This window comes from Chiloscyllium plagiosum, chromosome 11 (assembly GCF_004010195.1).
Source record: "Chiloscyllium plagiosum isolate BGI_BamShark_2017 chromosome 11, ASM401019v2, whole genome shotgun sequence".
Lineage (NCBI taxonomy): Eukaryota > Metazoa > Chordata > Chondrichthyes > Orectolobiformes > Hemiscylliidae > Chiloscyllium > Chiloscyllium plagiosum.
This window is the reverse complement of record NC_057720.1, coordinates 79,726,041-79,738,640: the sequence shown is the minus strand read 5'-3', so window position 1 is coordinate 79,738,640 and position 12,600 is coordinate 79,726,041. Positions and strand designations below refer to the sequence as shown.

At 41.7% G+C, this 12,600-nt stretch overlaps 1 protein-coding gene across 7 annotated transcripts in view; it reads right to left on the bottom strand.

The window, feature by feature from the left end:
• acbd6 (acyl-CoA binding domain containing 6) overlaps window positions 1-4,249 on the bottom strand; it is a 192,663-nt gene extending 188,414 nt beyond the window's left edge. For all 7 annotated transcript variants that reach the window (XM_043699916.1, XM_043699920.1, XM_043699915.1 and 4 more), the window contains exon 1: window positions 3,890-4,249. In XM_043699916.1, coding sequence (XP_043555851.1) covers window positions 3,890-4,051 — 162 coding nt within the window. In that variant the 5' untranslated portion in view covers window positions 4,052-4,249. The remainder of the gene's footprint in view (window positions 1-3,889) is intronic.
• Window positions 4,250-12,600: the final 8,351 nt, after the last annotated feature.

The window sequence follows — 12,600 nt, the reverse complement described above, 5'->3', positions numbered from 1 at the left end:
TATTTCACCTGCAGTACTACTCTCCATATGGTCACAGATTTACTTCCACCACTTTGACCTTCCACACTGTCCTAATATACAGAAAGAATCAAATTGGTTAATAACCAGTATTGCATACAATTCTCAAGAAATGATGCTGACACCTATAGTTTTAAGCCAGATACAGATTTACAGCCATGTTGGAAATAAGTCTCTAATGACTTTATGAGATCTGAAGAAATTAATGATTTTAAAAACAGCACTCTTTCTCATACTCTCCCTTAATAAGAAAGACTCTATCAGCAGCCAAAGTTGACACAAAGAAAGGACAGCATAGCTCATATGACTCTTGATTAAACTTAAAAATATAAGCCATAAGTATTAATTTAACCTGGAGCAGTGTTTTGTAGAGGAATAAAACAGCTATTTTCTGGGTCTGTGGATTGAAAGAAGCAAAAATGGCCTTCAGTAGAGTGATATGCTCTTCTTGTTAGATGTGGGAGTTTAGGGAGAGTTTATGTGTTACTGAGGATTATATCTGCAATAAATGCCATTGGTTGTGAATCTTATCAGATTGACTGGATCGTATGGACAGACAGAGGCAATGAGGAATTTATAATACCAAGTGGATGTGATGAATGGCAGGTATAGGAAGAGAGAAAAGTCACAGATACAGTCACATAGATAGGTTTATTCTAGGAAAGTTAAGAGACGTAGGCAGGTAGTGCAGGAGTCTTCTGTGGCTATCCCCATTTCAAATAAGTATGCTGTTTTGGAAAATGTAGGGGGTGATAGATTCTCAGCGGAACATAGCACAAACAGTCAAGTTTCTGGTATTAAGACTGGCTCTAATGCTATGAGGGCTACGTCGAGTTCCAAGAGATCGATTGTGTAAGGGGACTAGGCATCTATTCCTGATGAAGGGCTTTTGCCCGAAACGTCGATTTTCCTGCTCTTCGGATCCTACCTGACCTGCTGTACTTTTCCAGCACCACTCTGATCTACACCCTGTGTTAGGGGACTCTCTAGTCTGAGGTACAGATAGATGTTTCTGTGGCCAGCAGCGGAAAATCAGAATGGTGTGTTGCTTACCGGATATCAGCATCAAGGAAGTCTCAGAGAGGGTGCAGAATGTTCTCGAGGGGGAGAGGGACCAGCAGGAGGCCATTGTAATAGGCTAGGGCTGTTTTCCCTGGAGCTTCGGAGGCTGAGGGCATGAATAGGATACATATACAAAGTCTCTTCCCTGGGGTGGCTAAGTCCAGAACAGGTTTAGGGTGAGAGGGGAAAGATATAAAAGAGACCCAAGGGGCAACCTTTTCACGCAGAGGGTAGTACATGTATGGAATGAGCTGCCAGAGGATGTGGTGGAGGCTAGTACAATTGCAACATTTAAATGGCATTTGGATGGGTATATGAAGAGGAAGGGTTTGGAGGTATATGGGCCGGTTACTGGCAGGTGGGACGAGATTGGGTTGTGATATCTGGTCGGCATGGATGAGTTGGACCGAAGGATCTATTTCCATGCTGTACATCTCGATGACTCTACGACCTAATTCTCGATAAAGGCTTTGTATAGGACATTTCAGAGCTAATAAAGTAATAAGCCAATATCTGAACAAATCATGCATACGGTTTACAAGATGACTTGGAAAGAAAGATAAGCAAAAGAGTTGCCTCTTGGGCAGGGGCTGGAATTGAAGTGTCAAGAGACTTAGTTTTATTTGCTTACAAGGTAAGAGCATCAATAGCAAAGCCCATATTGCTGACCATTCCTCATAAAACTGGGTGGTTTGCTAGGCCATTTCAGAGAACAGTCAAGAGACAACTGATTGTTGCAAGTCAGAAGTCAGATGTAGGCAGAGTAAGAATTAGATTTTCTTCTCTGAGGAACATTAGTGAAACAGGTAGGTTTTTACAACAAACTGATAGGTTTGTGGACATTAATCCACATTTATTAATTCATTGAATTTAAATTCCACCAGTGGTGGAAGAGGAGGAATTTGAACTAGTTTCCTAATGTTAGTCCAGGCCTCTGGATTGCTGGTTTAGCAACTTTACCAAATGCCACAATTCTCTTATCTTTGATACTTGCTCTTCGGAAACTAGACAATCATGTGGGAAGATGAAATTGACTGATTAATTTTTGTGGATGGGTGGCCATCAAGTCAAAGAATGCAAACAAGCAGTCTCTAAGAAAAACGCATAAAAGATAAAAGAATGGAAGCAATTATTGCCAGTTATAAAAGAAACCAGGCCACCATCGAATTCCGAACCAATCAAACTTCTTATCTGTCACTAGTAGTACAATCTGCACTTTCTAACCCAATTAAGTGCTGTATTTAAACCGTAACTTCTAAGTAAGTTAAAAACCACACAACACCAGGTTATCGTCCAACAATTTGTTTGGAGGTATAAGCTTTTGGTACAACTTTGTCCACCCCAGTCCAACACCGGCACCTCCACATCACTTTTCAGTCAACCACTTAAAAGTACCTACTTGTGAATCCACAAACCATTTGAGTAGTGTTAAACCAAATCTTTCACCAAGTATCACATTAGTACAAATGAGTTTCTACTGATATTCATCAACAAATATGGGATTGACATTTATACTCAATCCTGGGTTTACATCTAGACCTGGAACTTAAATTCTTCTATTATATTTCTGTGGTCTGTTTATAATCATCCTGATGTGGAGGTGTTGGTTTTGGACTGGGGTGGACAAAGTTAAAAATCACACAACACCAAGTTATAGTCCAACAGGTTTATTTGGAAGCACTAGCTTTCGGAGTGCTACCCCTTCATCGGGTGGTTGTGAAGGAGCAGTGCTCCGAAAGCTTGTGCTTCCAAATAAACCTATTGGACTATAACCTGATGTTGTGTGATTTTTAACTCACAACCATCTTGGCATTTACCCATTATAGGTTTTCCCTTTTTATTGTATTGCTGGGTTTACTTAATTTTACCTATCCCTGGTGTCATTATCACTCTCTATCATAAAAGCAGGGACGCCCTCAAACCATGAATGAATAAAACAAAAAATTTGGTGTGACTCCGGCCAGGGGCACATTATAACCTCGCTCCGCCAGGCACAGACAAAAACACTGCCTGAAGAAGAAATTTAAAAATGACACAACACCAGGTTATAGTCCAACAGGTTTAATTGGAAGCACTAGCTTTCGGAGCACCGCTCCTTCATCAGGTGGTTGTGACCAAATAAACCTGTTGGACTATAACCTGGTATTCTGTAATTTTTAACTTTGTACACCCCAGTCCAACACTGGCATCTCCAAATCTAACTCTGGAGTTGGGTTCAAACCAACAATCAGCTAACTTAGTGGTCAAAGTAATACCACCGAGTCAAGGCTCACACCAATTGACATAATAAGCTGTAACCACCGATCCAGTTGTCCAATGTTTATCAATAGCATTCCACAGCATTATTTCTTCACACAATCATCTGTATAATTCGGTATGGCATTTATCCATAACTGTAGCACTTATTCAATTTACCACAAAACGTGTCTGATGAACAACCAATCATTCAGCTAACCAGTATTTACCTAATGAACTAACTTGTCTGATTAACATTTATCCATTTAATTATTCATAACATTTAAACTAGTAACAGGAATTATTTGCGTGGATAAGTTGCAGTATTTATCCTTGAATGGTGGCTGTGGTGATGAAGGAGCAGCACTCTGAAAGCCAGTGCCTCTAAATAAACCTGTTGGACTATGACCTGGCGTTGTGTGACTTGTAACTTTGTACACTCCACTGGCACCCCCACATCTCGAAAATGAAATGCAAAGTGAAAGTGAAGTTGTTGTTGCTGCTGATGGTTGTTGTTGTTGTTGTTGTCGGTGTGCGCATGCCCGCGCGCACGCGGCCCCCCCCACCACCTCACCTGTTTGAATCGGCTGTACAGGTAGAGGAGCGTCTCGCGGCCCGCCGCATGCGCGAGCGTCTGCACGCGCGCCGCCGCGCGCTCGAACTCGGCCTCCAGCGCGCGCCCGGCGCCCTCAGCCTGGTCCTCGCTGTCGCTCGCCGGGCCTGACACCGCCGCCATGTGGGGAGGCCCGTGCTCCACAACACACACACACACCCGCCCCCTCCGCGGGCGGTCTCTTCCCGCTGCTGCGATAGTAAGTCGCCGCCGACGGATGAAGTGAAGTGGAGAGGTGAGGTCGGAGCGGGAGTGTGAGGTCCGACTGCTTGACCGCTGGTTACCCTCTCCCCACCACCACCACCTCCTCGGACCAGCACTTCCACCCGGTCCTCGAGCCGTGAACGCTCCGGGTGGAATCCACCGGCCGCCGTGCGAAGGTTCCGCGGCGAAAAGTGAACCTTCTTCGTTTTCCAACGCGCGTTTAACGAAAGAAAAGGAGGCGCACGCTTTCTGCACGTATTTACGTTTGTTTTCCCGAACCACGTCTCCCTAACTGATTTAAGTGTTCGTCTGATGTTGCCAGCAGCACTGCAAGTAATTTTGATGAGCAATAATACAATAAAGCAGCTTGACAAACCAGCGCACTGCGTGGTTTTGTGCAAGACTGCCTTAGAAGTTTCAAAGGTAGAAATCACACAACACCAGGTTACAGTCCAACGGGTTTATCTGGAAGCACTAGCTTTCGGAGCACTGCTCCTTCATCAGGTGGTTGTATCCTGATGAAGGAGCAGCGCTCAGAAAGCTAGTGCTTCCAGATAAACCTGTTGGACTATAACCTGGTGTTGTGTGATTTTTAACTTTGTCCACCTCAGTCCAACACTGGCATCTCCACATCAGTAGAAGTTTCATGTACGGGTTCTAGGAATATGCCAGTTCACTTCTCAGTATAGGTTGCTGCTCATGATGATGAAGATTTGCTGTTTGAAACCATACGGCCTGCTTTGGTTTCGGTAGGTGAAAAAAAAGTATTTTGTGGCTAACAAAATACGTTGGGTCAGATTCTGTGGATTGGCAATTTTTCACAGATTGCCACTTTTTTTCCTCTTTTCTATCAGGGCTTCTTCATAAATATAACGCTGTACTTCGTTCCAACAGTATGCTTCTGGGGCAGAAGACAAACTATGTTCTTTTTTCACAGCAGTAAGCTATGGTATTCTGAAATTTGAAGGTCTGGAATCAGACAGCCACGTTGACTGCTGACAAGTAATGTGTAATAATATTAATAAGTGACCTTTTAGTTCAGGATTGTTGCAGAGGTAGCAATCATAACATGGAGTTTCAAATTCAGTTTGAAGGAAAGCAACTAGGGTCTTAAACTATTATCTTTTAAGGGTAGTTACAGAGCTATGAAGAACGTTATCGGAAGTATATATTGGGGAAAATAAGGTAATGGAAATGTCACTGGATGAGCAGTGGAAGAAACTTAAGCAGATATTTCATAATGCTCAGCAAAAATGTATTCTAGTCAAACAGGACTCACTGACCCATGTAGAAAGGGACGATTACTGAAGCCCTGGCTATTATCTATTGAGTCTGTATCAAACTGTTAGCATTTCTATCAAAGTATTGGCTGGACCAAGACACTTCAGCAGGCAGTATCCACTACTCGTGTGTTCTTTTCCCCCACCCGCCTCAAACTGATCAACTAGGTTGAGTACATTGTGCTGGCATTCTGGTGGCACCAGGCAGTATCTGTGTTTGTTCTGCTGTCTGTCTCCATATTGTGGTCCAGTGGCCATGTGTGTTAAGTTGCCAACTTATGGCTCAGTGGCCATCTTGTGTGTCCGTGTGCCTAGTGTCACCCTGCCCCATGCCATCTCCCACTTCATAGGTAAAGCAAGTAATCTGGAAAGCTAATAGAATGTTATCATCTATTGTAAGGGGAATTGAAAACAAAAGAAGAAGGTATACTTCATGTGGAACCACATTTGGTGTAATGCGCACTGTACCTGGTCTCCTTATTTAAGGAAGGATGTAAACGTATTGGAAGAAGTTCAAGTCATGTTTATTAAGTTAAGCCCTAAAATGGAGCTGCTCTCTCCACCACCTGGGCTTCAGGATTCCTGAAGAAGGGCTTATGCTCGAAATGTCGATTCTCCTGTTCCTTGGATTCTGCCTGACCTGCTGCACTTTTCCAGCAACACATTTTCAACATTGAGTCATGAATAAAGGTTGGACTCACTAGGCTTTTATCTGTTAGTATTTGGAAGAGCACGAGGTAACTTTATTGAAACATATAAGATCTTGAGGGGTCATAACAGGTTAGATGTGGAAAGGACATTTCCTGTTCTGGGAGAATCTAGAATTAGGTGTTATTGTTTAAAAATCAGAGACCACTTATTTAGAACAGAGATGTCATAAGCTTTTGTTTCCTCACAGAAGGTCCTTAGTCTTTGGAACTCTCCCTGAAAAGACTGGAAGCAAAATCTTGGAATCTTTTAAGGCATAGATGGGTAGCTTCTTGATTAGCAAGGGGGTGAAATGTTATCGGTGGTAAACGGGGAATGTAGATTAGTGGTTACAATCAGGTTATCCATTGTCTTATTAAATGGCAAACTTGAATTGATGTGCTGAATGGCCTACTCCTGTTCTTTATTCTTAAGTTTATAAGTCCAGTGGCCCTGATCAATTTAAGACTGCTCCTTGAAAATTTGTAGCTGTAATAGCAGCTTCTGCTTGTAGGTGACTTTCACACCAAAAAAGGAGTGATGACATCAGAGGTTTTTATTTTCACGCCAATTTGGAAAAAGAAAATGAGGATCCCACTGAGGTGTGGACACAAGTAAGCCTTCTTAATGCAGAAAATGACAGCCTAAAGCCCTTTGGAGTAGTGCTTTAAGCACCATTTAACTTTATTAAAAGAATTGGATCCATCTTCCTTTCTATTTTAAAGATAGAGAGGGAGACGTAGTGTACACCTTACTTCAATACAGGTAAGTAATATATAGTTTTGTACATACTTCTAAGTACAGCCTTGTTATTTTGCAATAAGACCACCTGAGATATTTAGTTCGTCTTGATAGAACTAAAAAGTAATTATACCTGTCTTTTTACTGGGAAATGCTCTAACTAAAAATCAGTATGGCCATTTGTACTCACAGACATTGATGCTGATGATAGTCTGAATTCTCTGATGTCCAAAGCTGCTGTCCAGTTGGTCTTCAATTACTTTTCCAACTATTTGTCACTATTGGAGTCTTCTTTATAAATGGCCATGGCCACTAAGCATAATGTGAGTTTTGCATCCAGTAGGATATCTTACCTAATAAAATCAGAAGAACTGCAGATTCTGTAAATCAGAAACAAAAACAGAAATTGCTGGAAAAACTCAGCAGGTCTGGCAGTACTTGTGAAGAGAAATCAGAATTAACATTTTGGGTCGAGACACACTTCCTCAGAACCGTATATCTTAACATAAACACTGTTCTTTCAGGTATCTCCCATAATATAAAAAAATTGGTGTGGATGTTGTGATATTAAAGAATCTAACAAACATTATATACAAATATCATATTCATAGACACAAGTGTCTGATGCCAAATTAAAAAATTAAGTTACAAAGAACAGTGTGTTTCAGTAGCATGCCATACTTTATATGATCAGTTCAGGTGGAATAAGTGATCTTTCTCTCCTCATTTCACGTACGATGCTAATGCTATGTTAGGGTGATGATTTCATGAGCGTTTCTCTTAAAGGCATATTGACTGCGAGACATAACACAACGGTACTCCTCCACATGAACCTCTTCAGCCCTATACACAGCAGAATACAATTGTTTTGTATGTTATGTTAACCTACCTATCTCTCAATTGCTATTCCTGGTTCTGAGTACACTACCTACTAATATTGAATTATGAAGTATTACATTTTGGTGGAAGGAGTAAGGAGAGGCAGAATAATGGATACAATCCTGAAGAGTTTGAATTGTAAAGATTCAAGAATTTTTGGATGTATAATAAGTTTATACCCAGATGATGATAGAGAGACAGGACTGAAATTTTCCTCCTAGGGCAACTGGAAATAATCTGAGCTTCAGTTTCCCATGGTCACTGTTTGGGATTTACATGGGAGTGATCCCCTTTATTGAAATGAATAAGGCCAAAGGGAGACCCACGAAGCTTGAAGACTTTGCAACTTGAGAGGAAAATAAGGGGCAATAGAGGATAGCATACTATTGTATATTATATATGGAGCTCTGCTGTCACTAACATCTTTAAAACATTAAATGAAGGAAAACCGAGAAAGCTGCCTGTCCATCACTGTGCAGGGTGGGAGGTAGAATCCCTTGATGGCAGCTTTTGGTAGAACCTGTATCCATGCCAACAGGGAGGGTCTTAAGCTTCCCTGTATCTCTGGCCTCCCTATCTACCATTAAGTGGCATAATCTTCCAATCCTCATTATATGTAAACGTGGAGCCTGAAAGCGTTCATAATGTATCAGGATAAATCCCCCACCCATGGTCATTCAGTTTAACCTCTGTGCTGGGAATGTTTTTCGAAACAATCATCCCAGACAAAATTATCAGTGACTTGGACAAGTGTGACTGCATTAAGGAGAATTAGCATATAATTGTTCAAGCCAGATTGTTGACAGGGCAGAACAGTGACAGCAGTAACCCTGATTGGCCTAATGAATAAGGGGGTGGAACAGTTTCATATTGCAGTCTACTGTGATGAGTCTTTCTTTCTTTGTCTCTCAGGCTATCAGAGAGGTTAAAGCATCACCTCATATGCTCAAACTTCCTTCTCAAACCAATTTGACGGAGTTTTCAGATGAGGTAACAAAAGAGGATTGTTGAAGCTAATGTGTGAGATGTGGCATAAGGTAAAGTCACCATAAACCCAGAGAGCTGCTCTCTCATTAAAGAGGGATACCTGCGGTGGGTTTAACATGATGATCACCTTGCCTCATCGAAGGACGAGGTTGGGAAGGCAGGTCATCTACATGGTGACATCAGCAGGAATTGAACTTCCATTGTCTACTCTGTGGCATTAACCAGTCATTCAGTCACCACCTTTGGCATTGGGGTGGCACAGTGGCTCAGTGGTTAGCACTGGTGCATCACAGCACCATGGTCCCAGGTTCGATTCCAGCCTCAGACAACTGTCTGTGTGGAGTTTGCACGTTCTTCCTGTGTCTGCGTGGGTTTCCTTCAGGTGCTCCGGTTTCCTCCCACAGTCACAAAGATGTGCAGGTCAGATGAATTGCCATTCTAAATTGCCCATAGTGATGGGTTACTCTTCAGAGGGTTGTTGTGGACTGGTCAGGCCGAAGGGCCTATTTCCATACTGTAGGGAATCTTATCTAATCAGCTGAGCTAACTGGCCCCCATGATGTACGTGAGCTTGCAAACAACTTTTGATATGCATGCCTCATAATAGTCTTAACAACACAGTTGAAGTGCATGTTACAAAAGCGATAGTGGCAGCATGAATTAAATTGACTGACAGGAAACAGTATGTGGAATACAGATAGCTTTTGTCTGGGGAAAGTTATAGAATGGTGTTTTCCAGGGATTGGTGCTAGGACCATTACTTTATTTGATATAGGTATGGAACTGGTGGGGCTGAAGCCATGCTAGATTTTGGAATTTCCTTAGATTTTGGGTTAGGCCAGGTCAGATATAGTCAAGAGTTACTTGCAGCATGGATAAAGCAGTATGCAAAGCTAATAAAACATCGGCCGCCAAATCAGTTCAATGCAGTGTCTATCTGAGTTGCGCACACAAGTTTTTTTTTTAAATTTGCTGAATTAAAAGTGTTGCAAAAAGTATCGAGTTTTTAAATAGCTCTTGGTTTTGTGTGGTAATCAGCCTGTAGATACCAGTGACTCACCTTGGAGGGTATGGCATAAGTTCAAAACTTGCAGATGATAGGAAACTTTAAAGGACAGTGAACTGTGAGAAAATGATGAACTTGAAAAGGACAAGACAGACTGGTGGAATACGTAGACGGGTGACAGATGATGTTTAACAAAGAAGTGCAAGATTTGATCAGGAGTGTTGAGGTACAAATAGTTTATTGAGAAATAACAGTTCAAACTCAGAATAAGTAGTCTTACAATCAGCAGTGCAGAGCAGTGTTCCTGATCAGACTAATGAATGAGGGTGCAGTACATTGATTTTTGCAGTCTACCATGATGATTCTTTTTCTTCTGTTGTCTCTCAAGCTGACCAAGTAATTGAAGCTTCACCTCATGTGCTCAGATTCCCTCCTTCAGCATTTGTTTATTTACTTTATTTTGGGGACTAGTGGATATCTCTCATACCTCATTCATTTAGTTACCATTACCCCACTGAACTGATGCTTCAGTTGTACAAAACTTTGGTCAGATTCCTCCTGGAGATCTGCATTCCATTTCAAGTGTGCACAGTACAATGTCTGGCCCACTCAGTTCCTACAAATAAGTGCACAGTGTGACTATTTACTATGCAACACAAATAATAAGTTCTAAGAGGATTGAGCAAAGTTGAGAACATGTCAATCATCAATTCTTTTTCATGCACTTTTCACCACTAATTCTATTATTTACAATGATCAACATGTTCAGAGGTTTTATTACACACTCCTGCCCAGACCTCCTATCTCAGAGGTAGAGTCACTACCACTGCACCACAAAACCCCTTAACTATTCCAATATCTAGTTACACACTCCACGTACTCTTGGGTAATGGAGTATATTAATAGCCAATGAAATATTAATAGGAGGCTCATTCACACAGTTGGAAGGACGATGGATATGTAGATTGGACAGCTGCAACTTTGCCCTATCAGGCAGGTTCAGATTCCAAATGATTCTATTGATGTTGGATGATGTGATGAACCTTTTTCCAGTACATAGGACACATACATGTCTGAGTGCCAATAGCTGACAGAAAGAACAGTTGCCATTAATAAGCCTGTGCATCCAACCAATGAGCAAAGACTACCCTTTCCCAATTGGACCCACTTTAAGTAAAATGCCACTCTATGAAAGAACTAAAACACTTTCCTCTGAGTCGACAGATTCTTGATTCAAATCCTACTCCAAGGTTATGAGTGCAACATTCAGGCTGACATTAGCATTCAATATAGAAAGAGCACTGTTGCAAATGCCACCACTGAGGTGAGACATTAAGCCAAACCTAAGTGAATACCTACTTCAAAGAAGAGCCAATATTTATTCTTTAAACAACAGATTGCCTGGTTACTATCAGTGTTTGTGGGGCCTTACTCTACAAATTTGGCTGCCAAATTTCCGATTTTGTAAGAGTGACTCGACTTCGAAAGCTGTGCATAAGTGTTCAAAAGCTATTCTTTAGCTGTAAAGCGTTTTAAGGAGAACATGGGGTCATAAAAAGTTCAGTGCAAAAACAAATCTTTATGTCCAGAGGTCATGAAAGGCAGAGTATAAATACAAGCCTTTGTTTTAGTGAATATTAGTATTGTGTTTTATTAATGTTGACCTGTTAACATAAGGGCATTGCTACCTTTGGAAATCTTTTGATGTGTGACCTACCTTGCTGTGTAAATTTGCTGACTGATTAGTTAATTTAATTTTCAGAGACTAATATCACTGAAACTGTCAATGTTATGGGGGAAAATAAAATTGCACATGGACTACAGTTCAGTTTTAAAAAGGGAACTTAATAAATGTTGTTTCTTTTGGAACGCTGTGTTTCTTTGAACAGCAGTTAAAAGTACAGTGTAGCAACTGATGTGGTTTCAGATCTTTACCACCCTTTTTCAAGCTTGGGGCAATTTTTTTTAAAAATGCAAATCAATTCAATTTGAAGTGAATGTATATTTTCTAAATGGGATTAAAATCAGATGAGCTGAAGGAAATGAATTGTTTGAGCTTCCTGATCTTAAAATTGCACATCCACCAACACACACAAACACACTCACTCAGTGTCACTGTGGAAAATGGGAGTCAGCTTAGTCAATCTTAAATGAAGACAGAGTCCACTAAACCTGGATAAGCTAGAAACTACAAACAGCAACCTCTCCAGAGTAACCTTGCCTCCATTGCTCCTAACTTTGCCCTATATCACATTTCCCTGGCTCTTTATTGGTAACCTTGTTTCACATTTCCCTCTCACTTTGTATCACGAAAGCTCAATGGTTAGCACTGCTGCCTAACAGTGCCAGGGACCCGGGTTCGATTCCAGCCTTGGATGACTGCGTGGGTTTCCTCCAGGTACTCCAGTTTCCTCCCACAGTCCAAAGATGTGCAGGCTATGTGGATTGGTCATGGGAAATGCAAGATTAAAAGGCGTTGGGTCTGAGTGGGATGTTCTTCAGAGGGTCGGTGTGAAGTCAATGGGCCAAATGGCGTTCTTCCACACTGCAGGCATTCTTAACGTTTAGCATTACCAATACTCTCCTCCTTGTCCTTGCTCTTGTCTTCAGCCCCTTGTCATCATCCTCCTCACCTTGGGCCTTGTCTATTCTTTGCCCTCAGAGGAGAAAGTGAGGTCTGCAGATGCTGGAGATCAGAGCTGAAAATGTGTTGCTGGAAAAGCGCAGCAGGTCAGGCAGCATCCAGGGAACAGGAGAATCGACGTTTCGGGCATAAGCCCTTCTTCAGGAATGAAGAAAGTTTGTCCAGCAGACTAAGATAAAAGGTAGGGAGGAGGGACTTGGGGGAGGGGCGTCGGAAATGTGATAGGTGGAAAGAGGTCAAGGTG